The following is a 24,268-nucleotide window of genomic DNA, read 5'->3' as shown; positions in this document are numbered from 1 at the left end:
GAACTAAAGAATGGGGCTTCCCACTTCAGTAGCTGTTGTCAACCCAAAACCCAATCACTTATAGCTGGCTAAAAAGAGCAGAAGAAAAGCAAGTCATACTGTATTGGTCTAGAATAGCATGTGGCAGTACTGGAGGCAGGGAATCCTATGGATGAGTGGGTGAGAACTAGCTCACTACCAGGGATCTTTCCAGCACCCTGTTAAAGGCACAGGCTGTGGGTCTTGCCCAGCTCTCCTCAGCTAAAAGGCTGATTCCTGCAACCCATAGTTGGAATATGCAATGGTGGAAGTGTACTGTCATAGATAAATCTTCAGCAGCGCAAGGAATATCGATTGTGAGCAGAAAAGCTTTCATGGAAGAATGTCCATACTGACAAATGACATGTCTCTCCAGCTGAACAATGAGAGAGTCTACACTCCAATGGAGAACCGGTTGCGAGGCGTGTCCATTGGAAACGTTGGCAGATTTATAGTATTGGAAACTGACTTTGGCGTGATAGTGAAATATGATGGTGATCACCACCTGGAAATCACCCTCCCACACTCTTATTTCTCAAAGGTAAGATTTAATATGTAAACATCTGGCACTGTTTCCAAACCTCTGCTTTGTGCATTTACTTTTAATTTCTTTGAATCCCGTGGTTTGCTGTTGCATCTTTCTTTGTAGCTGTATTGTAACACATGTAATTTTTTTCCTTTCTATTTTTTTCTCTTCACAACAATTTCCTTGTGTTCCAAGAGGGTAGCTAGAGAAAATGACCTGGGTAGGGGAATACATCCAACTTATAAAAGTAAACACCTTGAAGCCTTAGGGAACCACAGATTTACTGCAGTTTCTATTTTATTTCTCCATGGGTGAAGTCAGACACTAGTGAGTATGTCTGAAAATTCTGGTATGAGATTGGTTGTTGGTGGTGATTTGGTCACATCATTTCATAGGCAATGAATAAGAAGTTTTTGGGGAAGCTGATGTAGAACGGATTGTGCTGAGAATATGGTTCTCATTGATTTGCAGGTACAGGGAATGTGTGGTAACTTTAATGATGATCGTGAAGATGACCTGTCCTTGCCCAATGGTACACTCGTCAATGTTGCACAGTTTGGAAATAGCTGGAAAGTGGAGGAAGACAGTGATGCAGGGTAAATGTAACTTCTTGTCTTATCTTCCATTTTCCTTTAGTAAACAGACTCCATTCAATTGTTTTGACTGATACTTTGTTACATATAAGCAGTGTATATGAGACATTTCTTTTCCTCAATTTGAAGCTCAAAAAAAAGCCATCACCACAGGAAACCACTGGATGGGCCAGAGGGAAACCACAGCCATTCTACTGATCTACATACAGACCTGGGGAATTAGGCTTTGGGGCAGTCCACAGTGTAGCATATCTTCTTGTATTTTACACTGAAAGCACCTAGAGCAGGGCAATGGTGTTGGGGAACAGTGAGGGCCAGCTGCTCCCCAAGGGACAGGGAGCCAAGTGTGATAACACAGCTGAGAGAACAGTGGCCTCACCAGCCAGAGCCCATCCCACACTACCCGAGGAAGGCAAGCAGGGCAGGTCCAAGTGTGGAAGCCAGGGTCAGCCAAGAGTCCAGATCACCACACAAGTTTGCAGTGACGAGGCAGATCCAAGGTAAAGCTGAGAAATCAACCCTCCAGTCAGGGGCAAGTTCAGTGAGAGTAACGAGGGTCAGACGCAGTATGTGATTGCCAGGCAGGTCTAATTCTTCCTAATCTTTCAGTCATAGACAGAAAGAAGACTGTAGTCTCTAGCGTTACTTGCTTAATAACTTTTAGTAGAAACAAATTTTCAGTTTCAGTCTCTGTCTTTTATATGTCTTTGAAATTTAAATGCAGCTCTGTCTGTGCTTTTATGCAGCTGTTTACCAGACTTAAGAGAAGATGATGTTCCTCCTTGCACTGCTGAGAATAAACCAGTCATTGAAAGCCAGTGCAATGTCCTAAAATCAGACAAATTCAAAGCATGTCATAATCTAGTCAAGCCTGAAGACTTCATACAGATCTGCATCTATGACATGTGTCAGTATGATGGCATGAAGTCTGCTCTCTGTGACATAGTTCAATTCTACGTGGACACCTGCAGGAATTATGGAATCACCATTAAATGGAGGAACAGCACATTCTGTCGTAAGTGCACAAGCAAGTGAAAACATTGAAACTTGGATGGCTGATAGCATGAAAATGAATTAGCAGTGTTAGGTGAACAAGTTGTATAAAAGAAAGTTAACCCCAAATTCTCACAAAATGCAATTCTATTATTATGATTTTATGACTCCATTGTTGCACTGAACTGGGTTCTGGTTGAGCTAAACCCAGTGATAAGTCAGGACTAGACAAGTTTTGTGTAGTAATGTGGAGTTAGAATGCCTTTAGTAGCCAAATGAGTGCCATGAGATATTGCAATGAGCCTAAAATGGAGAAATAATATAATCATAAGACTAAAACAAAGGGGGATACCATATTAGGACACAGGGCTCAATGCTACTCACTGTGTTTTGAACGAAAACTGACTATTTGGCTAGTTGCTTATTAAGGGCCACATTCTCAGATTAATTTCCGGTGTATGTGCCTCACTCCACCCATTCAACAAAGCTACAAACAAATTATGTAAAAATGAGTAAAGATTACACAGTGGGTTTCTTTTTGTTGCTTTTTTCACAATTTAGTATTACATTGTGGAACTAATTATCACATAATGTTGTGGGGGGCAAAACAATTAACTGGTTAAAAACCAAGCCAGATGAATGGTGAATAGGCCTATCAGAAATTCCTAGTTGCCTCATTGCCACAAGTGGAGAAAAATACTGGACAAACAAACCCTTTGTCCTGCTACCCTGTTTCTTGAACTGTCTGTCCCCTTACGCATCTCTAGTCACTGGCAGAAACTGGGTATAGAGCTAGATGAATCTTCACTCTAACAATGCATGTCTTTTGTTCTTGCATGTGTTTATGTCTATGGTTAAGCTAGATACACGTCTGTTCAGCATCACTGGATGGTTGAGCATTCTAAGGAACTTGCCTAAAGATTTTCATTTCTAGCAGTGCCCATTTGCAGCTGAACTGGAATACTGAGTCTGTAATAGAACTGAATCAGCAGCTTCAGAGGGGGCTCTCTGTTTTGGTTGGTTTTTAAAATAAAATATAAAAAATCAAAACTGGTTGATGGTCAAAATCAGACATTAAAAGGCAATTCTGTACTGCCATTTTACAGGACAAGTGGTAGCTTTCAGGCAGGCATATGTGTTTGCAGTGCAATTTCTAAATGTACTTAATAACGCTGATTTTATTCTCTTCAACCACACAGCATTGCCCTGTCCATCTCACAGCTATTACACAGACTGTGTCTCCACCTGCCCATCAACATGCAATGACATTTTTGCCTCTTCCCTTTGTGAGAAGACAGAAGAGTGCACAGAGGGCTGTGAGTGTGCTGATAATTATGTGCTCAGTAATGGCAAGTGTGTACCTCTGAGCAATTGTGGCTGCAGGGATGATGACAACAATTACTACAGTGTAAGTAGTTTGTCTGTGGAGCAAATCTCTGGCTGCAAAACTTGTAGAAAGTTGGTCTCCTGTTCATCTGAATGAGAGATAAAGAAATCTTCTGGGTCTACCTCTTAAATATCTTTCATCTGATCAGTAAAAATTGCAGACTAAGGCATTAGGAGGTGCAGGAGCTTGGTACTTTGCACCTGAGGCCAAAATCGAGGCATATTCTAAACTAGTTGGTTGATCAGAGTTATTCAAGCAGTATGTCCTAGTCCTGCTTTGTGTTCAAATTCTCATGTCGAAGACAGAAAGATAAATGGACTGAGATCCCCCCTTCCTAGGCTCTTGGTGAGACTATGCCTGGATCGAGTAGTATAGGAATTGCCAACTAGACAGGGTGCACCTAGCCAGCCCCTTTGCTATTGAACTTTTATTGCACTGCAAAGCTGAGCACTTTGGTAACATATTATTAATACAACTTGCATTCAGGCTGGGGAGACCTGGATAACTCCACACTGCACCAAAAGATGCCAGTGTGAGAAGAACGGTGTCATCAAATGTAAGAGCTATAGCTGTGATTCTAAAGAAACCTGCGTGATCAAAAATGGAAAACATAAGTGCAATCCAACAGGTATGTGCGGGCAGATCTTCACTTGGCGTTCCATGACGGCTGGAGAAGGAGGAAGGATATTAGTGTCTATTCTTTCTTCCGTGGTGCTTCCAGTCTTTTCCACAGGAACAAAGGAAGCTCTGACAGTGCTACTGATGGCACATTTTTGAACACAAAAAGACCTCTTGTCAGAATTGAAAGTTCCAGTACAAGACAGAGAATTTGTAGAGGGAAGTGGAACAAAAGTTTGAAAATTTACTTAAATCTAGGCATTTCACAGTTCAGTCTGACTAGTTTAAATAAATAAATAAATAAAAGATTTGCGGTGCATATACTAAAACCAAAACTCAGCTATATCCATGAATCGCAATGGCAATGATTCGGTTTTTTACATTGCATGTTGATTTGAGAAGAGAAAAAATAAAGGCAAAACAGGACAGAGCACATCTGAACAGACATGTAATAGGCCAGTCAGAGAACCTCAGTTCCCATATTCTCTGGGTAAATTAGATTGTTTAGGAAATAGCTTGTTGCCTTGTGACTTTACACTTCAATGTTGAAGAACAGTATGGCATAGGTCCTACTGTATTGATGGTCAGTACAAGAGCATAATGCAAATACAGCTTCCTCCTGCTCAATACCACAGCAGAGGCACCCCAGCAGTCTTAGGGAGAGCCTTGTTCCTGGGATAATGGTTTGCCCTGTTCTTAATAGTCAAGGAGAATACTTAGACAATAGTCGCTGCATCTGATTGTTAGGTCTGGTGAATGCAATGATCAATTTAGTAACCTCAGAAGAAATCGGTGTGACAGCAGTGAGCCAGCCAAAATTAGACATTGCATTTCATGTTCCAATAATTTTGTAGCAACACATTGCTGAGGATTATGAAACTGACATCCCTAAGAGCCCACTGCAAGCCATGCTGTGTGGCAGAGATATTCTTCTGCAGAGAACCGATGTGCACAGCTTAGTCTCTATAAAGCCTATAAACTCTAATGTTCTGCTTCAGTTCAGTTGGCTTGTGCTGGTTCTCAGCAGATGAATGAGTTTCTCTGGCTGTCTCTCCATTTGAGTGCCCATTCACTAGGGTGATGCCTGAGCACCCATCTTTATTTTAAGAGACCTGCATGCTAGCAGCAATCATTTTTATCTAACTTATGTTAAAATGATCCACACTTGAGATCTGGCACGTGCACATTTAGACTGGAGAGTAATGAAGCTCTTCTCCTTTAGGTTTTGGGAAATGCCGGATCATGGGCGATCCACACTACATCACCTTCGATGGTCTGGTGCACCACTTTCAAGGGAAATACACATATATTCTGGCTCAGACCATCCCTGACCTACCTGATACTCTGACGCAGTTCAGCATTGAAGGCATGAACTATCCTTTTTATCGAAGTCGACACATTACTTATCTGAAAGAGATTCTCATCAATGTTTACAATCATACAGTGCGGTTCAGGCAGAACAAGCAGCTAGTGGTAAGTCTCTTACTGACTCCAGAGCACAGAGAAAGGCTTTGCCTTAGAGTTAAACACCTTTGAATAATAAATGTCTGTTCTGAAGAATTTAAGTATTAAAGCTAACTATATTATTACAGCAGTGTTATGAGGCAACAACAAATGTGATTTTCTGTTGTGTTGAGTCTTTTTTCTCTATAGCTATGAAGGATATAATTCTACTTCAAACAAATAAATGAATAAATAGAGATTTAAGAATAAAATCCCAAATATCCAAAGACTTACAATAAACTCATACAAGTTTTTATCAGTGGTAGGGAAAAGAAAAGTGTGAATTATGCTAGGAAAATTTTATTTCTTTCCTCTTTATTGGTCCGTAAGAGTACACATAGCTCATGTATACATTTTTAGTTCAATAATAGATATCTCTTAGGATGATATGAAAATACTGTGTCCAGATCACTTTCCTCAATACATGATTTTGTTAACTGTAAAAAAATGAATACTGCGGTTTTTACCTGGTTAAATTGTCTGATATATTTATCACAAAACCGGAGGAGTGTTCATTTGTAGCATTGACCTGTACTGAAGCCAGATTTTAATTTGGCCTATATATTATGAATTTAAACTTATTCTTTCACTCTTAGTTGGATGGTGTGACAGTGAGACCCCCTGCTCATCCTCATGAAGGTATTCGTATATATCGGAGGACAACAAGAATTTACCTGGAGACAGATTTTGGCTTATACGTGAGCTTTGATGGCAGTCAAAATGCAGGTAAGTGATACTAAGACAATGTACCGGAATATTTATGCACTGTCTCAAAAAATGTTCACATCCCAGAGAAGGTCTAAACCCAAGGCAAAATTAGAAACCTTCACTGTTTGAGCCTATGGTCCTTTGTGGTATGAACTTCCAGAAAATTAAAACAAAATGTGTTGTGAGTGCATCCTTTTACGTGCTTCCTCTCAAGCCTATTCCAGATAATCCCATTATTTTCTCAGCAGGACCCTTGTATCACGTATACACAACTCACTCATGTAAGTTGAACACACATTACCTCCTCTGTTCAAAGCAGAGTTACTTCTGATTTACAACAGAATATAGCCACGTTATTTCTGAGTATATGGGAGAAGTATCAGGGCATTTATACACATGACTATCATTCCAAACCCTAAAATTCCAACTGCAGAAAGAAAAGGTCTGTTTTATAGGAATTCTGTTTCTCAATGAGCAAGTGGATTGTAAATGAAGGCCAAAAAGTGGGTGATGCATTCAGTTTGTTGCAATGCAGTAAGCAGTATGCAAGAAGAGCACTCAGATGGTGATGTCATGTTATATGGTAACTTATTGGCAGCAAGAAATTACTTTTTTCATGATCCACGTTGCAGAGCACAGAAACAGTGAATACATGTAAGAATATATATGTTCAGGGCTGTGTTCATACCCTGTGTATGAGGCTCATGTCACATGACCAACTCTGATCTGAATCATGAAATGCGGTACTTGCCACTGCTTTTCACCTCTTCCATACACTCAGAAGCAAAGATTTCTGTGTAATGGCTTTTTTTCTTCTGAACTTTCCTAGATATAAAGCTGGCCAACACCTACAGGAACAGAGTGGAAGGCTTGTGTGGTGACTTTGATGGGAGATATAGAAATGACTTCACAAATCCAGATGGCGTTTGGGTGCGGAATGTGAATGCATTTGGTGAGAGCTGGAAAGTTCCTCTAAAAAGAGCAACTTCTCGTCTCAGGTACTTAATTTTTTACTTAAATCCATGGCAAGCACAGCCACTGGAAGTGAGTGAATTAAGCCATAGTTAATATCCAGGAATAACTACACTGTCTTATTTCTGCTCTTTCTTCTTCCCTTGCTCTGTGTGTAGGGACTTTTCCTGCTCATCACTAAGGTGAACTATCAGTGCCCTTCTATCTACCCAAAAGAGGCCCAAACTATCATTGCATTACACCAGTTCAGTATCCCTCTTTGGAGTCACAGCCATTACAACTGCTAGGGCAAGGGGACGAAAAAGATCTTTGCTCATGGTTCCTGGCAAAGATAAGTACATCAAGTTGTGCTGGATGGGCCTGAGGGAGGGCAAATCCTGGTTCAGTGTCATCCCTCCCTCAGGAACATGAAGGTAGCTTTGAAATACATGAAGATGAATTCTCAGTTCCTCCCAGAAGAGGTTCTGGGAGAGTCTGATTTCCTTGCTTTTGTGGCTATATAGTGATTTCTGCCAGTACACAAAAAGTAAGGACATTCTCTTGAGTATAAATGAGCGTGATATTTGTGGTCAGGCAAATTCTGTGCTAATTAGTCCATACAGAATATTGAAACAGGTGGGGAAAGAAGTTTCCTTCCTTCCTTCTTAATTTGCTTTGAAAGACCTCTCAAGGTTGCTTAGCCACTAACGCAGAACTTTTTCAGCAAGTAAATGGAATTGTATTAGCTGTCAGGATATAATTTGCTGCAAAAACTTGTCTGCCAGAATAGTAGAAAGCAGTACGCAGGCTAGTGTTGAGCATAAAGGGGCTCTGGAGGCCGTGCCTACAGGAGAATTCTGGCACTTCAGGGATGCAGCCAGCTGTTCAGTGCAAGGGAGCATGCGTCCAAGAAACAGTGGTCTGTTCCAGCTGCATCATTCTAACTAACATTCAAGTTTTACTGAATAGATTGGGTGAAGGAGGCATTGGATGAAGCCTGTGTCATGCAGAATTTCCAAAGAGATAATTACACTTATCCATTTTGATTTAAATAAACCTCTGAGATGGTAGGAAACATTCTAGTACATCTGTGATTTGCTTCATCTATCTCTTTCCCATTCAGGATAAATCATGAGAGAGAAATAAGCTTACACTTACACCACAAGGCAGAAATACTCTTGTGTTGTTACTTAGAGAGTAGTACTATGAATGCTGGATGTACAGAGAACTGATGGTTTCATAATGACTTCACTTCCAGACGAGATGTCAATTCAAAAAATGAGTCCGAGGAGGAACCGGATCCAGGGCTCTTCCAAGGCTGCAATGAAAATGAGCTGGGGCAAGAAAACAGCACTTCTACATGTCATATCCTGATTGACTCGAATGGTCCTTTTGTGAATTGTCATTCTACGGTCCCACCAAATTTCTATTTCACGTAAGTGTCTACTGCAGACAGTTGTTCTCCCCATGTGCAAAATCATTTTGATGCTAGTGTCTGACAAGAACTTTGCATCTGCAGTCTCCAGGGTGTTAATAGGAATTGAGGATAGTAGTGTCTTTGGAGAACAGGGCCCAGTGATCCCGTTATTGATAAATTTAATTCCCCTTGTTTATTTTTAAATAATTGTGATGATCTATCTTTCCATTTATTTAGAGTTTCACTTTTCTGTTAGCACTAGAAAGTAGCTTTCCTCTTTTCCTACACAGATAAAGCAGCAGTGTCAATCATTAAGCTGAGATTTCCAGTGTGCTTACAGTTCTCATCCACATTCAGTGAGAATTTGGTACTTGGCTCAGGTACCTTTTCGCAATTCTAGCTTCATAAAACATAGCCTTCATGCTACAGCCACAAAGGCTGAAGCTGGCAGTGACACTTCTTGAATCTTTCATGGAGAAATGCAAAAAACAGATAAATGAAGAGTAACTAACCCGGTATCTTCAAGAAAGTTCCCCCTGCTGTGTTTCAAGGTTGCTCTGGCCTCCTGCATATACAATTCCTACACAATTAATTTTGAGCTGTATGAAACCGGTTGATTCATCCCCACATTCACTATTCATCCATCATCAGTCACAAAATTGCCAAGTAGCTGCCAGTTTTCTTTAGTCATATAGTTGTAACTAATGTTTAAAGATAGCTAATGCCCACTTCAAAGTCCCTCTTAGTTGTGAGAAGGATGTGAAGGTATCTTAAGCCAAATAAACTGGACCACTGGCTTCACTGTAAACATCCTCATTCTTAACATACTTTTCACTCTATAATTTGGTTGGGCAGCTTGTTTTACTTTCTTAGTGGTTGCCTGATTTTTCTGAGGTGCTGCATACTTGCAGATCCCATTCGTCTCAGATCTGAAAATCGGGCCATGGATACACAGATGATGAGAAAAGCTGAGAAGGTAGCACTGGCAAACAAACACTGGGTAAAACAGAATTCTGTGTCAATATTCAAGGCATATGGACACGGGGAGGGCAGCCCTGTATTGAAAGAATTGTGTAGTCCAGCTATAAGACTGAGCAGCACTGAAAAAGTGCTCCATAAGCCATATATAGCCATGCTAGCCTAAACCAGAAGGAGACGGCAAAGAATAACTTACTGTGACAAGCAGTCAGATACCTGGTGATTGCTTTTTCATATAGGAATACCTCGCGTGTTCGCAGCAGCTGCACAACAAGTCACCTGATCTTCCCAATCATGTGGCTGGGTTTGGGGTTTTTTTATTCCTCTGTTTCCCTGTCAGCAAGATACAGGAAAATGGAAGTAACTAAGAATCAGGCAGAAAAGCAGCTGAAAATTAACAATAACAAAGATATTGGGAATGAACGCTTTCTCATGTTGCACATAGGAGCTGCCTGTTTGATATGTGTGTGGAAGATGACGATGCTACCTTATGTCGCAGTCTGGAGGAATATGTGCTGGCTTGTCAGCAGCAAGGAGTCAGGATGGAAGGCTGGAGGCAACAGACAGTTTGTGGTAAGCACAGAAAGAACCAGAAAGTATGGTTTCTGCCTAAAGGTCTCTCAATATATGAGATTTGAGGCTTTTTCTAGACGTACCATGTAACAAAGATTCTCATGGAGTAAAAGCATGTTGATTCACACCTCAATCACTGTTCACAGTTTAGCATGCACACTTGCTCCTCTGGCCTTCTTTCTGTGTCCTATGCTGACTTTTGCATTTAGACCCCCACTTAGAAAGCTACTTAGGAAGGCAGAGCGGTCAGCTCCCCTATCATCAGAAGTTTTGCGAGAGGAAAAAAATGTCCCCATTCCCAACTGGGCAAAAAAATTAAAATTTTGGAGACCATCACAAGCCACAAATCTGAAGGAAAAACATTTCATTTCAATCTCTTTTTAAATCTACAAAACATACTAATTCTTTTTTTTTTTCCTGAGAAATTTCAAGACAAAAAAGATGCAGTTGAAAACTCCAAATCTTTCAGATTAAAAAATGCTGAAATAAAACTTACAATAATCTCAAACCTTTTTTTTCTGCAAGTTGGGAGATTGATCAAACCCTACTTCCCCTGTCTCACCCATGGTTAGATGACTTTGTATTCCTGGTGAAACACAGTTCCCAGAGTTGTGAAACAGCTCTGGTACTTGCAGGGATGGCTACCCCGAATGTGTGAGAAGTTATTTGAGATCAGTGACCACCAGAAATAAGAGCAGAGCATACAAATAGCTTTGATGATGCATTTCCTGACTTCGGAGCACTTTACTTACAACTTCAGTACTATTATACATGTGTGCACATCTCTGGTATGTGCGTTCATCATATTGCCTTCTTCAAAATGGTAACATCCTCTGGTTATCAAAGGGCATTGCGTAAATAAGTAACGCACAGCAACCTGCTATAACTGGACTCTCCCTATTTTTACAGGTATATCATGTCCTGCCAACAGCAACTACAGCTCATGCATGTCTGCATGCCCAGCATCCTGCAACGACTTGACCAGCCCCTCTGAGTGCGAATCACCTTGTGTTGAAGGCTGCGAATGTCTCCCTGGATATGTTCTTAGTGATTCTGACTGCGTGCCTTACAAACAATGTGGCTGCACGTACCTTAACAAATATTATGAGGTACAGTCTCTCTGTGGGTCAGATAGCTCCCACGGCACCAAACCATATTTTCTTCTGCTAATTATTTTGACAATCCTCTCATTCTCCTCAGCACATAGTTTTGCATTAGAAACCAAGAGCAATTTGTTAAATAAAATTCTGGTCTCTAGAAGAAAGGAAGAGAGAGTAGATCACTTGGTCTGCCTCAAACTCTGCCTGCCAAAATACTCATGGCAAGCACTTGGAGAAAGTGTATGATTACACTCTGACCTCCATGTTAATTCTTCACCTTTATTACAATAAATAATAGCCTCATACAGGCTATTACAACACACCAGTTACTGAGAAATTCTGTTGGTCACTGTGGTCCCTCTCCTCTCAGTGAAGAGTGATATAGGCAGGGCTGAGAGCCTGTAGAGTTGGCTGTGACATGGAGAGCCCCAGGCATGGCTGGACTCTGAGGAATATGGAGAATCCTCCATTGTCATGCAGGATAGAACAGCTTCATAATCTCATAGATTTCTTCTGTAACACTGGAGATTCGGTACAGAAAAGGCCTAAACCAGTAAAGATTGTTTTATGGGAGGAGGCAGATACTTGCTATTAACAGGTGGCACTTGCCAGGAAAAATGTCACATAGCCTTTCCACGTGGCCTTGGAGGCATGGTGTTTCATCTGCCACTCTCTTGTATCTCCAGCAACAGTTAAGGCATTGTTGGTTGCACACGTACCCCACCTGAGGCTAGGATCTTATACCCCTACTCTTCTTTTGCCTTCTTTTTTGGGCCATTCTTGATTTTCAGAGAGATGGATTAGTAAATTGCTTGCTTTCTTTTTTGTACAAACTACTGAAAAAAAAAAAAATCTGCCCTGTTGCCATTCATCAGGAAGGCATCGGAGAGCGCAGCATGGGCCCCAGTGCTCCACTCATGGTTTTTCTGGCTGATTTTATTTGATTTTTTTTTTTAACATTTAACTGCTGTCTTCCAGATTGGAGAAATATTCACCACTGACGACTGCTCTCAGAGATGCCAGTGCACAGAAAGCTCCACTGTCTCCTGCTCTAACATAGTGTGTGGATCTGATGAAATCTGTGGCATTTCAAACTACAGTCGTGGATGCTACAGGAGTGAGTCAACTGCTATCACATTGCCTTTGATGCTAAGAAGTCTTGACTTACTGCTTACATCACTGGGTGGGGGATAGTTGCAACAAAGTGTGTACAGAAGAAAAGCATACCTGGGATCTTGCTCTGATGTTTCGTCGTAGAAACAGTGTTTCTTTCCCTTATTCCTCTTGTCAAGTACAAGTAATTGACATTAAAATACAGGGAATATCCAGCATTAGGAGTCAGCGTAATCTAAACAAGAACAGTTCTCTCAGTGTCAGATTATCTGAGAGCCTGAAGGGTTTCTCCTTCTTTTTTGCTAGGTGGACCATGTATGCCAAATCCGTGTGAGAATGATGGAGTTTGCTCTGAAACTACCAACAGTGCCTCTCCCCACTTCCACTGTGAGTGTTCGGAATTGTACACAGGAGAAACCTGCGAGGCTGAAAAAATAGGTAATAAAACTATTTTGGATTTCACTCTCTGCATTACACACCACTTTCAAAAATGGGTGTCATTATGGAGAAGACTGAGCTTGTTTTTCATTTCCATGCTGTAAATTAGTAACTCGGTGGGTAAGAGCCTGTGGTGATCCAAGCAGAAAGAAGGGGTCAGATCCCCCCGGTGGAGAGGTGCTAGAAGGCATGACAGCAGGGCTCTGTAGAGTGTACAGGATCTGGGTCTGAAACCACTCCAGAAAGCCACATTGATCAGAGAGCACAGTATAAACCAAGTAGATAGGCAAGGGTCGAGGGGAAAAAAAAAAAAAAAAAAAGGTGTTCATAGTATGGTTAGCTTTCACTGACAGTGCTCTTATTTCTTCTTCTGTTAAAGATCCTCCCCCAGAGCCTGAGAACCAGCCGGTTGCCATCATTATTGGAGTTGTGGTAGGCGTAGTTGTTATCGTCATTCTCATCTCCTTTGCAGTGTACATGTGCAGGTAAGGCTTCTCCCAGCTTTGCTACGTTCAGCAGAGTCAAGACACATACACCCCCTTTTAGCACCCGTAAGCCTCAAAACTCCCATTAGTCACACACCTGCTGGGCCAGCAAGGAGCCACAGCACTCAGGATCTCACTTGAGAAGTGTGAGGGAAAACCTAGCTTTTTCTGCTAAATTAACATAATCCCTTTCCTTTACACAGGGCGTAAGCACTACTATCACAAAACTCCAAAATCTGAGTTCATTCATGCTCGCACCGTTATTTGACCTCTCACTACAGATAAGAACAGAAATTTAAAATGGTTGTTCTTTTTTTTTTTCCCCCCATTGTACAGAAGAGAAAGAAAGATGGATACAGCTACGATATCAAGGGATTCTTCTTTGAAACTGTCCAGGAATGACAGAGCACATGAGCAAGATTATGGCTGCATCGTGAACACTGCATTTGATCAAAATGAACCCCCAAATACATACCTATAGTTAGCAATATTTTTCCAATTCATTGGTATTACTTTCTGCTCTTTTATTTTAACAGTATTTCTAGTACTTTGAGAAGAAATAATAAATAATTGCATTTGGTTAAAACCTTTGGAATTGTTCATCTAAAATCTCTCTCAGATCTCATGTTGAAGACCCAAATTGAAATATGTCCTAAATCACATTAGAGACTGTGTTGTCTTCAGAGGCTATTTAAAAAACACAAAGTCCAGACAGAATTTGCCAGCACAAGCGTGCTGCACACCATTGCATACACACCTCTGGGAGATCCACAAACTGTGAACTGGTGAAGTCAGAATTAACTATAGCATCCTAGGCAGGTTTTCATGAGATCACCCTACCCAAATCCTTCCATGGGGAGGGGATTAGCAGGCTGAGCTGGACACAGTTCTGGCTCCTCTTCTGGCAAGGCACATCCAACTGGGGAGAGAAATATATGACGACATTGAGCTCATCTGGTGACAGGTGCAGTAAAAAAAGATGACCCCCACTGCCCCCCTTGGGTGCGTTGGACTGAAAGAAATGATTGTTTGAAGGAGAGCTGCCTCCTTGCTGTCAGTGTGGAGTGCACAAGAAGTGAGGTTGTCATCAGCCCCCGGCCTGTGCGTGCTAAGCAAGAGGATAGCTTAAAATCTTTCTGAAGAACGAGATCCAGTCATAAACTCTCCTTGGGGTCTTTGCAAACGCCGAAGCTGCCACATGATGATGAACATGGGCAGAGATCTGCACCAGCTCAGTCCCAGACCATGCTAAGGATGCCCCTACAGCAGAAAGTCAGAGGTGTTTGTGGCAAGGCCTGATAACGTGCAGTGTGTGAGACACCTGACCCACGATAGAGCGCTCTCGAGGCTCAGGGGAGCGAGCCCTGCCTGGGCCCTGTACAAGCCCCAAACAAATTCCCAGTGCCATGAGTGAAGCACTGAGACATAAGGAAGGCACCATTAAGGTTTCTCTGATGGTTTTCCAGTTCTTTGCTTTCTTCTTCACTCTGATTATGGTGAGGATCAGCGTGGGCTTCCTCTTGTTTCTGCTATAATCCTGGTTATTATTTACTTACCCTTTCTCCTTTCCCTTGTATCCATAAACTCACGTGTGCCATTAGCCAAAAAAAGTATCTGTAGCCTCCATGAACAGTTAGGTAGATAAAAGGCATTTTATTCTGGTCCATTCAAGTACATGCCAGCTGTCCATCCAGCACAGCGCAGCTATTTTGGAGAGGGTGTGAATGGAAGGGGGCTTTCAGCCTCGCTACATAATGAAAACGAATCAGCGTGAGAGACCTACTTGTGCGCAAACGAACTGTCAACCTCATGCTGGAATTTCACTGCAATTATAAAAGCGTTTTTCCTGCCTGTTCAGCGTCAGCTCCCTATTGCGCTCCCGCGCTTGCTGGCAGTGCGATTGTGTGAATGCCCAGCCCTGCTGACCACACTCACCTCCCCCTGCTGCCGGTGGGACCACAGCCTGGCCACCACCCTGCAGGATCCCTACCGGGTCCTCCCAGACAACAGGGCTCAGCTGTGCCCAGGTAAAGCGGATTTCTGGATTTCCATGGATAGATTACCATTCTACCACAAGAATTGCCTTGGTTTTCCACAGCAAAGCTTTGCGAATACTTGAGACTTGAAGCAGGGGGTGATCTAGAAAGCAGAACTGCAATTCAGGGCCGCACTGAATCAACTATTTTATGTCAATAGAAGCCAGAAAGGTGACAAATCTTACACAGCTCACATCTTTTACATCAACTGTCTTGCTCACCTGACTTCTGAAATGCCAGACTTTAAATACGCTGCCTAGTTCAACTCACCCGGAGGAGAGTTTTGGTGCCAGTGACAACTCCTTTCCAGCCCACTGTGCCGTCAGTAGCCAAAGGCACGGCCGTGACCTGCCCAGCTCTGCTCGGGCTGCCAGCGCTGCCACCCCTCAGCTCAGGGGACTCTTGCTGGGCACAGCCACGAGACTCCTCTGATGTCCTAAAGGAAATTCCTGTCCCACAACACGAAAGACACGTGGAAAGCCACCCTAGAAACCTCTTTGCCCTTGGGATTTACTCCGAACTCCACCTCCTTTGCTTCCCTTCGCCAGCAAAGAAGCGGGACGGCAGCTCCGCGCTGCCTTTCCCTCGGGAAAGGTTCCCAGGGGAGGGATGCCCGGCTGGGCCCCCGCCCCTCAGCCCACCCCCGCGGCTCTTCCACCCGGGGGCCGCTTCTGGCAACACCCTCCGCAGCGGGGCTCCTGCCGGCGGGGCAGAGCGGCTGCGTGGCCAGGCGGGGAGGCAGGCAGGGAAAGACCCCCCCGGGGACCGAGCAAGCACCGCCTGCCCGGAACTCGCCCAGCTCCTCGCCATTTACAGCGGCCGGGAGGAGCCAGGAGCCGGCCCAGCTTCCGCCACCGGTCCCCCGCCTCGGGGCGACTTTTCGGGCCGCAGCAGCAGCAGGACAGGCGCTGGGGGGTGAGCGGGACGCCATGGGACGGGCGGGGGCGGTGATGCGAGCGGGTGCCTGCCCGCAGGATGCGGTTTCCCTTCGGGGTGCGGGTCTGCCGAGCTCCTGGGGGTGCTCCGGAGCCTAGGGATGGGCTCGGCACCCCAGCTGTGCCCCCTCCCCCGGGGAGCTGCGACCCCCCCGGCGGAGCTGGCCCGGTGCCAGAGCAAGCAGAGCCCCGAAGGGAGCCCGGCCGGGAGGGACCGGGGCGGGGGGCTCTGGCGGAGGGGGCGGTTCCGAGCGCGGGCCCGCGGAGGTGGCCCTGCGGCGGGGTCGGGCGCTGCGAGCTGGATGCCCGCCTGTGATGGCTTCACCCTTGGCCGGCAGCGCTTGGCGGGAGGGGCGGCGATTCCGTGTCTGACCCTACGGCAGGCCGTCGCTGGCAGGCGGGACCCGGCCCCCCGAGCTGGGGCCCTGCGGAGAGGGGGACCACCAGCAGCAGGTGGGTGCCCCACGGTAGCGTTCCACATGCCGTTTGAGGGTGCCAGCGCCAGGCGCTAATGATTTCCCTGCTTGCGATCCCCCAGCAGATGCCCGGAGCACGTCCCAGACCTCCCCTCTCCACCGAGACCTCTCGCCTTGCCTTGAGCCTGCCCAGCAAGAGGGGCATGTCCTGACCTCAGGCTCCTGAGATGGCAGCTATCGAGAGCTTCAGTGCCACCCACCCTGGCGACCCCCAGCCTGGGGACCTGATTGAGATCTTCCGGCCAGCTTACCAGCACTGGGCCCTCTACCTGGGGGACGGGTACATCATCAACGTGACACCCGTAGGTAAGGCTGGTGCAGCCTGGCAAGGTGCAGAAGGGGCTTTGGGGTGACCTGGAAGCCCTGTCACTCCCCCTGGGCTGGTGGGGAACCCTGTGTGTGTAGATAGCATTTCCAGGAGCCAGCCAGAAAACCCTCTGAGGTCTTGGAGGAGCCAGCCAGAGCCTTCCTGGCTCATCCCATCCATACCTTTCCCAGATGAAGGGCCCCCAGCCACCTTCTCCAGTGCCAAGTCAGTGTTCAGCAGAAAGGCCCGGGTGAGGATGCAGCTCCTGAAGGACGTGGTGGGCAATGACACCTACCACATCAACAACAAGTACGATGGCACCTACGCTCCCCTCCCGGTGGAGGAGATCATCCGGCGCGCTGAGTACCTCATTGACCAGGAGGTGTCCTACGACCTGCTCGGCAACAACTGTGAGCACTTCGTGACGCTGCTCCGCTATGGTGAGGGGGTCTCTGACCAGGTAAGTAACACAGGGTAAGCCCCTGCATGCCTCACAGCACACCTCCTTGCTGCTCTGTGTCAGCCCCTGGACCAGGGCACGGCATGCCAACTGCATGGGGAGTCCAAACCATCGCCGCCTCTGGCCTCACAGGAGACCCTGCAGCAGGAGGTTCACTATATGGTCTGTCTGCACCCTGGCAGTGCCCTCTTGCTGAATGCCACAGCCTAAGGGTAAAAGCCTGGGTGTTACCCCTTCTGCTTTTGGGTCAGGTGTGTGTCATTCATTTAATTGCCTTCATTATTCCTGCCTGCTCTTCATTAGCATGCCTGGGAGTTAAAAAAAAAAAAAAAAAAAAAAAAAAAAAACACCAAGCTTATCATGTTTCCAGCCTGTGTTTTGCTTCCTCTTTGCAGGCCAAACGAGCCATCGGTGCCATTGGGTTTGTAACAGCTGCTGCTGGTGCCTTCTCCTTGCTGGGCTTGCTCCGGAGCAGATCCAGAGAGAGACAGTACTGACGGGCTGCCGGGATGAGCTTGGAGCAGGACAGGGAGGCCCCAGCCAGGAGGGACCCAGGACAGTTTTTGGCCACAGCTGCCACCGAGACTTACTAACAAACAACTGTGTCGCCCTTGCTGAGAGCAGCACTAGCCTGTTTGCTACATCTGCTTTTATTTCATTGCCTGTGATGATTTTTGTGGTAGTCAGGGAGCAGTTGGAAGCAAATTCTCCATCCTCACACCCCTGCTGCTCTGCTGAGGGCTGGCGCAGGCTTTCTGCACGCATCGTGGCTTTTATCAGCTACATCCTGTGGGCTCTTTCTGTGAATAACCTATTTTAACCTGCTTGAAGAAACGTTTTTACTTCTACATTACTTTTGTTTAAAAAAAAAAAAAAGGTATTGCTGAGGGTTTACTCTGTGTCCTCCAACTAGGAGGAGCCTGTGCAAGTGGAAAACCCTGGGAAGGGCAGACAAGGCATGTGCTGTGTCCCAGAGCCTGTGCCTGCCGTGCGAGGGCAGGAAGGAAGGGCAGGTCTTACAGGCAGTATTCCTCAGTGTTTTTGGCATGACAATGTTTTGCTCAGTTTTTTCCTGCCTGCAAAGCACCACTTTCCCTGGCTCCTCTGACTCCCTTTGGGAGCAGCAGGCCCCCAGTCTGCGGGGGGGGCGGGGCATGGTTTGACAAAAACCCAGCTAGCTTTTCCTCTGGCAGCAGTTTGTTCCAGGTTGGGACTGCTGTGCAACTGAAATTTCCCTCTTCATCCTGGTAAGTGCAGTGATTATTGGTATTGGACCTGACCAAGCTCACTAGATGATCTTTAAGGTCCTTTCCAACCCCAACCATCTTATGATTCTACTCCTTGGGCTGCCAAAGCACTGAGGTTTAAAGAAAGACCACCATGGGTTGTGAGGGCAGCCAGGAGCCTTTGTCCCCCCGCAGCTGGGGTGATGGTTCAGGTGCCAGAAGTTGAGTTTAATCAGTTTGTAGCCCCAGCACAAGATTGATCTTCCTCCAGCCATCGGAAAGGCAAAGCCGGGGGGTCTCTGCCTGGACAATGAGCTGTGCAGCTCCTATGCCCTGTCTCCAAATCCACGGAGCCCCGCTCTTTCCTTGTCACAAAGCTGACACATGCCTTGTCTTAAAAGAAAACTTGTTTTGGAAAAGTGTGGTTTATTACTCTCTACCAGGAATATCTGGCTTGCACGTTTGGAATTGCATGTAAGAAATGAAATCCTGTGTTGCTTTCTGCAACTGCCTGGACTGTAAGAAGAGATGAGAGCAAAAGAGTTGTCTGTAAGAGGCTTGCTATTTTTGTCTGCTCTTAACATGTACATAACGGGATCAGAAGCTTTTTTTAAACAGCAGTTGTTTCAACGTTTGAAATAACAAAGCCCAGACTTCTGGTCGTAATCTGTTGCTACATTTGAATTTATTTCTTCTTTTTTTAACATGGGGAAACATATTATAATAAAACAGAACCTGAAAGTCTTTTTTTTTAATTAATTAGGTGGTTGAATGATTTGAAAACGAGTGAGCAAGTACAGAGGGATGGGCTTCTTGTGCCTGTCCAGCAGCCATGTGCTGGGGCATGTTAAAACCCTGGCTTCTTGGCATGACCTAGTTAAAAGCAAGACCCCAAGGCTTAGCCCTGCTTTCTGCCGCGTGACACAGGACCTGGCAGAGGCAGAGCATGAACAGGGGGGGTTTGTGTGTGTGTAGCAGCTGTGCTGCTACAAGTAGGGCATGTCCCTGCCAGCCTTCCCAGCCTGGCCTTACAGCAGTCCTCCAGCTTTAACCTTTCTTGTACTCGGAGCATTATGTCTGCGAGAACGGCCGAGGGCAAGCTGGGCGAGGACAGGGTATGTGCCCTCTCACATCTGTAATGCACTCCAAGATGCAAGAACATGGGGATTACTTCATCTGCGAAACTTTCTTGTAGTTCTTGGAAGACGCAGCATTTCATTTAACACAGGATTTTGCAATTGTACGTGTGCTCCTCTGTGCGGTCAAGATTAGGTCACGGATTTTGGATTGCCCTCCCGTCAAGCCCGGTGGGTGCATTGACAGGATTGGGTGGAGCAGTGTCTGAAAGGTGGAGTGAGAGTGTGACGTGGAGCAGCAGAAGCCATCGCTTCACTGTATTCAGTATTTTTGAGCCTTTGTAGGAGATGTTGCCAAGAGTAGAGTCAAGGCTGTTGGTTGTTTTACCAGCAGCTGAGAGAAAAATCCTTGCCTCTGCTCCGGGACGTGGCCAGCGTGGGCCCAGCCTGCCCCTGAATGGCTGGGTTTGTGCAGGGGTTCCAAACGCGTGGCTCTGGTGCACGTCAGAGGATGAAAACACAGGCTGGTCAGTGGGAGTGGGGGAAGCTGCCAGCGCTGCGCAGACCCACGCCCGGCTGCGGGCTCTGGCTTAGTCCTCATTGCTGTGTTCGTAGGTGGGGTTAATGTAAATCTCATCCGTGCCTTTTGCAGCAACGTCTTTTCTGTTTACGGGAGGCCAGTTGGGATCCCTCTGCAGCATCCTCTGCCATTTTCGGTACTGGCTCTTCGACTTGTACCCAAACCAGGCTTTAAGCAGCAGCCAGAGGTGCTTGTTCTGCAGGATAACGTCCTGCGGAGTGACAGAGTGCAGGCTCAGTGCTGCTGCCCTTCTCTGGGAGGAAGGACCGCTCGGGGACAAACCCCATCCCTTGCTACACGTGCTACCCCTGAGCCCCACGGGAGCATGGCGCCAGGCGCCTGCATGCGCTCCCCTTGGGTAACAGGGCTGCCAGAAGCCACCGCCCTCATCCACAGGACGGCTCTGCTCGGTTATATTGGGACAGCGTTAATCTCAGTCTGTTTGGCTGAAGAGGATAATCAAGGGACATGTTTTTGCTCCGGGGGCTGTGGGATGGCTGGGCACTGCTGCTCCTTGCAGGGGACGATACCCGGTGCTGGATGCAGCCCGCGCCCCCCCGCCAGGGGTGACACAGCCGGCCTTGACCCACACAATGCTTTAGGGCTTAGTCATTACTGCAACATCCAACCGCACAAGCCAGCGCAGTCTCTGGCCCGATCGATTGTAGGGCAAGAGGGAAGTAGCTGTTTTAAAACCAGTGCCAAGGGCCTGGCCTGTGCTGCGGCCTGCTCCCCTGCGAGCCGGGGCAGCGGCTCCTCACAGGCAGCTGCGCTGCGGCTCCCGCTCCCTCTCTCTAAAGGCTTAAGAGATGTGGTCTAAATAATCTCTGGTGCTGCATAAAATGGATTTGGTTGACGCAGATTGAGTCTTATGGGGAAAGCAAAAAAAAAAAAATGCTTCTGCGGGAGGAAAGCATTGACACAAGTAGGGTAGAAGCACCAGAGGGGGAACAGGCAGTAAGTAAATGCACTCACCTCCGTGAAAAAAGATACGCAGAAGGTGACCACGAGCATCAGTAAGATGTAAACTCTCCAGATCACAGGAGTGCAAAGAAGCTGTTGGAAAAGACATGAACAGCAATTAGGTTTAAATGCCTTGCCAAGATTTGCATCTGTTCCTAATGATTTGAGAGGCTGACTAACATTTTCCTGGTGGCAAGCATGGAGGAGGCAGTAAGAAGTGAGTGACAGTAATTCCTTGTCACAGAGATCTTGGAAGGTTTGATGCCAGATTCCCCACGGCACGGAGCTGCCTAACTCACCCTGGCTACTGCTGAAACCGGCAGATCAGGTGCCTGGGGCAGGATCTGGTGGCCAAATACTTTTGAGGAGCTGCAGCTAATGCTCAACGTGCGGCTCTTCTCCCTCTGCGTATGCCCACCCTGATGCCAGGCCACCATCTGAATCCATCCCGTGCAGGATAGCCCGGGGCAGCACAGCGGGAGGCAGCTGCAAAGCCACACGCAAAACCACAATCCACCCTATTGTGCTTTTCTGTTAAGAAAAGCTCGGCGAGCTATAAGCACTTTTTCCTCTCCCTCTTGCCACCCACTCTTTAGAGGAGAGGAGGACTACCTCATTAATCAAGCCCTTGTCAGAAGGATGTTGGAGAAGGCTGAAAGGGCTGCCCCGTCAGCATCGGGTCAGCACATTCATTTCCAAGATGACCGCAGCTGTAGCTTCTGCTCTGTGCGCTTAGGTAAAGGGCCAGCAAAATATGTGGCGTGAAAAGGAAATGCCCATTCCGTTTGCACTTACCTGCATGCTGCTGTAGATAGCATCAATGTCGGCGAAGAAGAGGAAGAGGCAGATTGCAAGCTGGAGGGCCAGGAGGACTGAAAACACATCTAGGGAAAGAAGAGCATTTGTGGCCCTGAGAAGGAGGGGGGTTGGTGACCAAACTCTGCAAATGTGCTGACAGGACCCCCGAATGCTAATGCTGTAAAACTGCCATCATGTAAAATGCCTTTTTATTTTTTTGCTTTGCACCCTAAAAGGAGAGCTGTGGAACTGAAACTAGAGGAGCTACTCCCCAGCAGCCTGTTGCAAACCTCCCCACCTACACTGTTTTTCTTGCACAAGTGATTTAGCACATTCTGATTCTTATACAACTAGAGAAAACTGCCTGGAAAGGGCACTGCTGTGAGGGCACACCATCACCCCTTCCCCTGCACTCGCTCCTCCAGGTGCTCAGCCACACACCTGGACCACAGGCAGCAGAGGAGGCTGCTTGTGCTCGTGGGCTGACCTCCCGGGGTGAGGGGAGGTCAGAGGCTTCTGCAACCAACAAAATGCAAAGGTGGGCTGTACCCGTGCCTTCCACAGGAAGGGCTTGTCTGGCTTTGTATCCGCTTCCAAAGGAGCCGGAGGCTACAGAGAGATGACAAATGGCTCAGATGTCTGGAGTTGCCAAAATGCTGGCAATTACCAGGAGCCGAGCATCTTAAAACTAGCTGGTCAATTGGGCCAACAGCTCCCAGCAGCCCCCTGGCAACCTTCTCACTGCCAGGCAGGAGAAAACAGGGCTCATGGGTGGCAAAACCAATGGAACTGCCCTTTACTTCCTCCTAGGGATTGTCCCCAAACAGGGATAAAACAGAGAAGCGCACGCAGATTTGTGAGCTGCCAGAGTCCTCTGGTCTGTCTCAGCCTGGCTGCTTGCAGGGCAGCTTCTTTCTGGTCTCACCCACCTTCTGCAGGTGATCAGTGCTCTGTGAAATGGGCTTGGGACCTGCCTTTTAACAAAATACCTAATAACATCAACTCCCCTGAGGTTAAGCAAAGCCCTGCCGTCATCTGTGAGCTGCAACTGCAAAGGAGCTGCCAGTTAGCTGGTGGCTAGAAGGGCTAAATCACCTCTGCAAAACTCAAACAGAAAAAGAAAGGTTATTTTGAGAGTATTTTAACAGTGATACTATCACAGGCTTTTCTCTCTCATCTCTAGGAATGGAAGTCAGGCAAGGTAAGACTGTGAATCTCAGAGGAACTCTTTCTGATGTGTGTATTTGGAAACAAATACATCTGATCCTCATATGCTCTCTGTGTTCACAATAATACACAGTTCTGCTCTAAATCCAGCCCATCACCTTCTGGAAAGCACACATTTTCCAAAATAAGATGCAGTCTCCTTTTTCAGCTCTGCTGCTTCTTATCTCCAGGAAGAAGCTAACATAAGCACTGCTCACTGAGCTTTTTTAGAAACGGAGAAGTAGGAGCTCACATACACCAACAGTTACTTTACGTGCCAGTCACTGGTGTGGGTACAGAAATCCACAGCATCCCTTCCCGAGCAGCCTCTACTGCCAGGGTTATTTTGGGGCAAGAATGAGAGCCTGTGGAGCACGTGTTACTCCGGCTCTACTCACAGTTGGTGTAGATGGGCTTCCGGAAGGGCTTTCCCTTGGAAAAGACGAAGGCCACAATGATGCAGTTGATAGAAGACAGTGGCCACAGCGTAGTGTCTTCGTAACTGAGGACGCTGCTCTGGGCACCACTGGTGGTACCATTTCCCCCTGGGCTGGTGTGTGACATGGTCTGGTTCCCTGGAGAGCAATGTCTGTAAGGTAACACCCAGCGTTTCGTTCCTGCTTTCTCCAGCTGCAGTAAAGTGCAAACAGCAATTCCTTTTTCTTTTTGACCCAGCCTACTATAACCAGATGCCGCCCGCAGGAGTAAAAACCACGTTTTAAACCAAAAACAAAACAAAAACCCCAAATAACTTAGCTTAATTTTCTGGTTTGTGCCAAAATCTTGGCTCTCAAGTGGGCAATG

The 24,268-nt window shown here is 46.3% G+C and overlaps 3 protein-coding genes across 6 annotated transcripts in view; 2 read left to right on the top strand and 1 right to left on the bottom strand.

The window, feature by feature from the left end:
* Positions 1-13,981, top strand: part of LOC128911097 (IgGFc-binding protein-like) — a 44,947-nt gene extending 30,966 nt beyond the window's left edge. The window contains exons 55-69 of the mRNA XM_054205371.1: positions 395-559; positions 1,016-1,140; positions 1,884-2,152; positions 3,330-3,538; positions 4,004-4,145; positions 5,358-5,608; positions 6,235-6,364; positions 7,176-7,344; positions 8,556-8,732; positions 10,138-10,265; positions 11,175-11,374; positions 12,344-12,482; positions 12,785-12,916; positions 13,296-13,401; positions 13,738-13,981. Coding sequence (XP_054061346.1) covers positions 395-559; positions 1,016-1,140; positions 1,884-2,152; positions 3,330-3,538; positions 4,004-4,145; positions 5,358-5,608; positions 6,235-6,364; positions 7,176-7,344; positions 8,556-8,732; positions 10,138-10,265; positions 11,175-11,374; positions 12,344-12,482; positions 12,785-12,916; positions 13,296-13,401; positions 13,738-13,882 — 2,487 coding nt within the window. The 3' untranslated portion in view covers positions 13,883-13,981. The remainder of the gene's footprint in view (positions 1-394; positions 560-1,015; positions 1,141-1,883; positions 2,153-3,329; positions 3,539-4,003; positions 4,146-5,357; positions 5,609-6,234; positions 6,365-7,175; positions 7,345-8,555; positions 8,733-10,137; positions 10,266-11,174; positions 11,375-12,343; positions 12,483-12,784; positions 12,917-13,295; positions 13,402-13,737) is intronic.
* A 2,156-nt stretch (positions 13,982-16,137) lies between these two features.
* On the top strand, positions 16,138-19,586 carry PLAAT1 (phospholipase A and acyltransferase 1). Of its 4 annotated transcripts, none has more exons than XM_054207282.1 (5): positions 16,138-16,352; positions 16,711-16,825; positions 16,914-17,154; positions 17,347-17,615; positions 18,011-19,586. In XM_054207282.1, the coding sequence occupies exons 3-5, from the start codon at positions 17,016-17,018 to the stop codon at positions 18,110-18,112; spliced, it is 510 nt and encodes a 169-aa protein (XP_054063257.1). In that variant the 5' UTR covers positions 16,138-16,352; positions 16,711-16,825; positions 16,914-17,015; the 3' UTR covers positions 18,113-19,586. The 4 variants fall into 4 exon arrangements, with proteins under 4 accessions (XP_054063257.1, XP_054063255.1, XP_054063258.1 ...); XM_054207280.1 differs by having other exon boundaries at positions 16,911-17,154; XM_054207283.1 differs by lacking the exon at positions 16,711-16,825.
* A 921-nt stretch (positions 19,587-20,507) lies between these two features.
* Positions 20,508-24,268, bottom strand: part of ATP13A5 (ATPase 13A5) — a 33,908-nt gene continuing 30,147 nt past the window's right edge. The window contains exons 27-30 of the mRNA XM_054204776.1: positions 23,863-24,053; positions 22,256-22,344; positions 21,473-21,553; positions 20,508-20,708 (exon numbers count right to left, since the gene is read on the bottom strand). Coding sequence (XP_054060751.1) covers positions 20,508-20,708; positions 21,473-21,553; positions 22,256-22,344; positions 23,863-24,053 — 562 coding nt within the window. The remainder of the gene's footprint in view (positions 20,709-21,472; positions 21,554-22,255; positions 22,345-23,862; positions 24,054-24,268) is intronic.

This window comes from Rissa tridactyla, chromosome 6 (genome assembly GCF_028500815.1).
Source record: "Rissa tridactyla isolate bRisTri1 chromosome 6, bRisTri1.patW.cur.20221130, whole genome shotgun sequence".
Lineage (NCBI taxonomy): Eukaryota > Metazoa > Chordata > Aves > Charadriiformes > Laridae > Rissa > Rissa tridactyla.
This window is presented reverse-complemented; position numbering and strand designations above follow the sequence as displayed.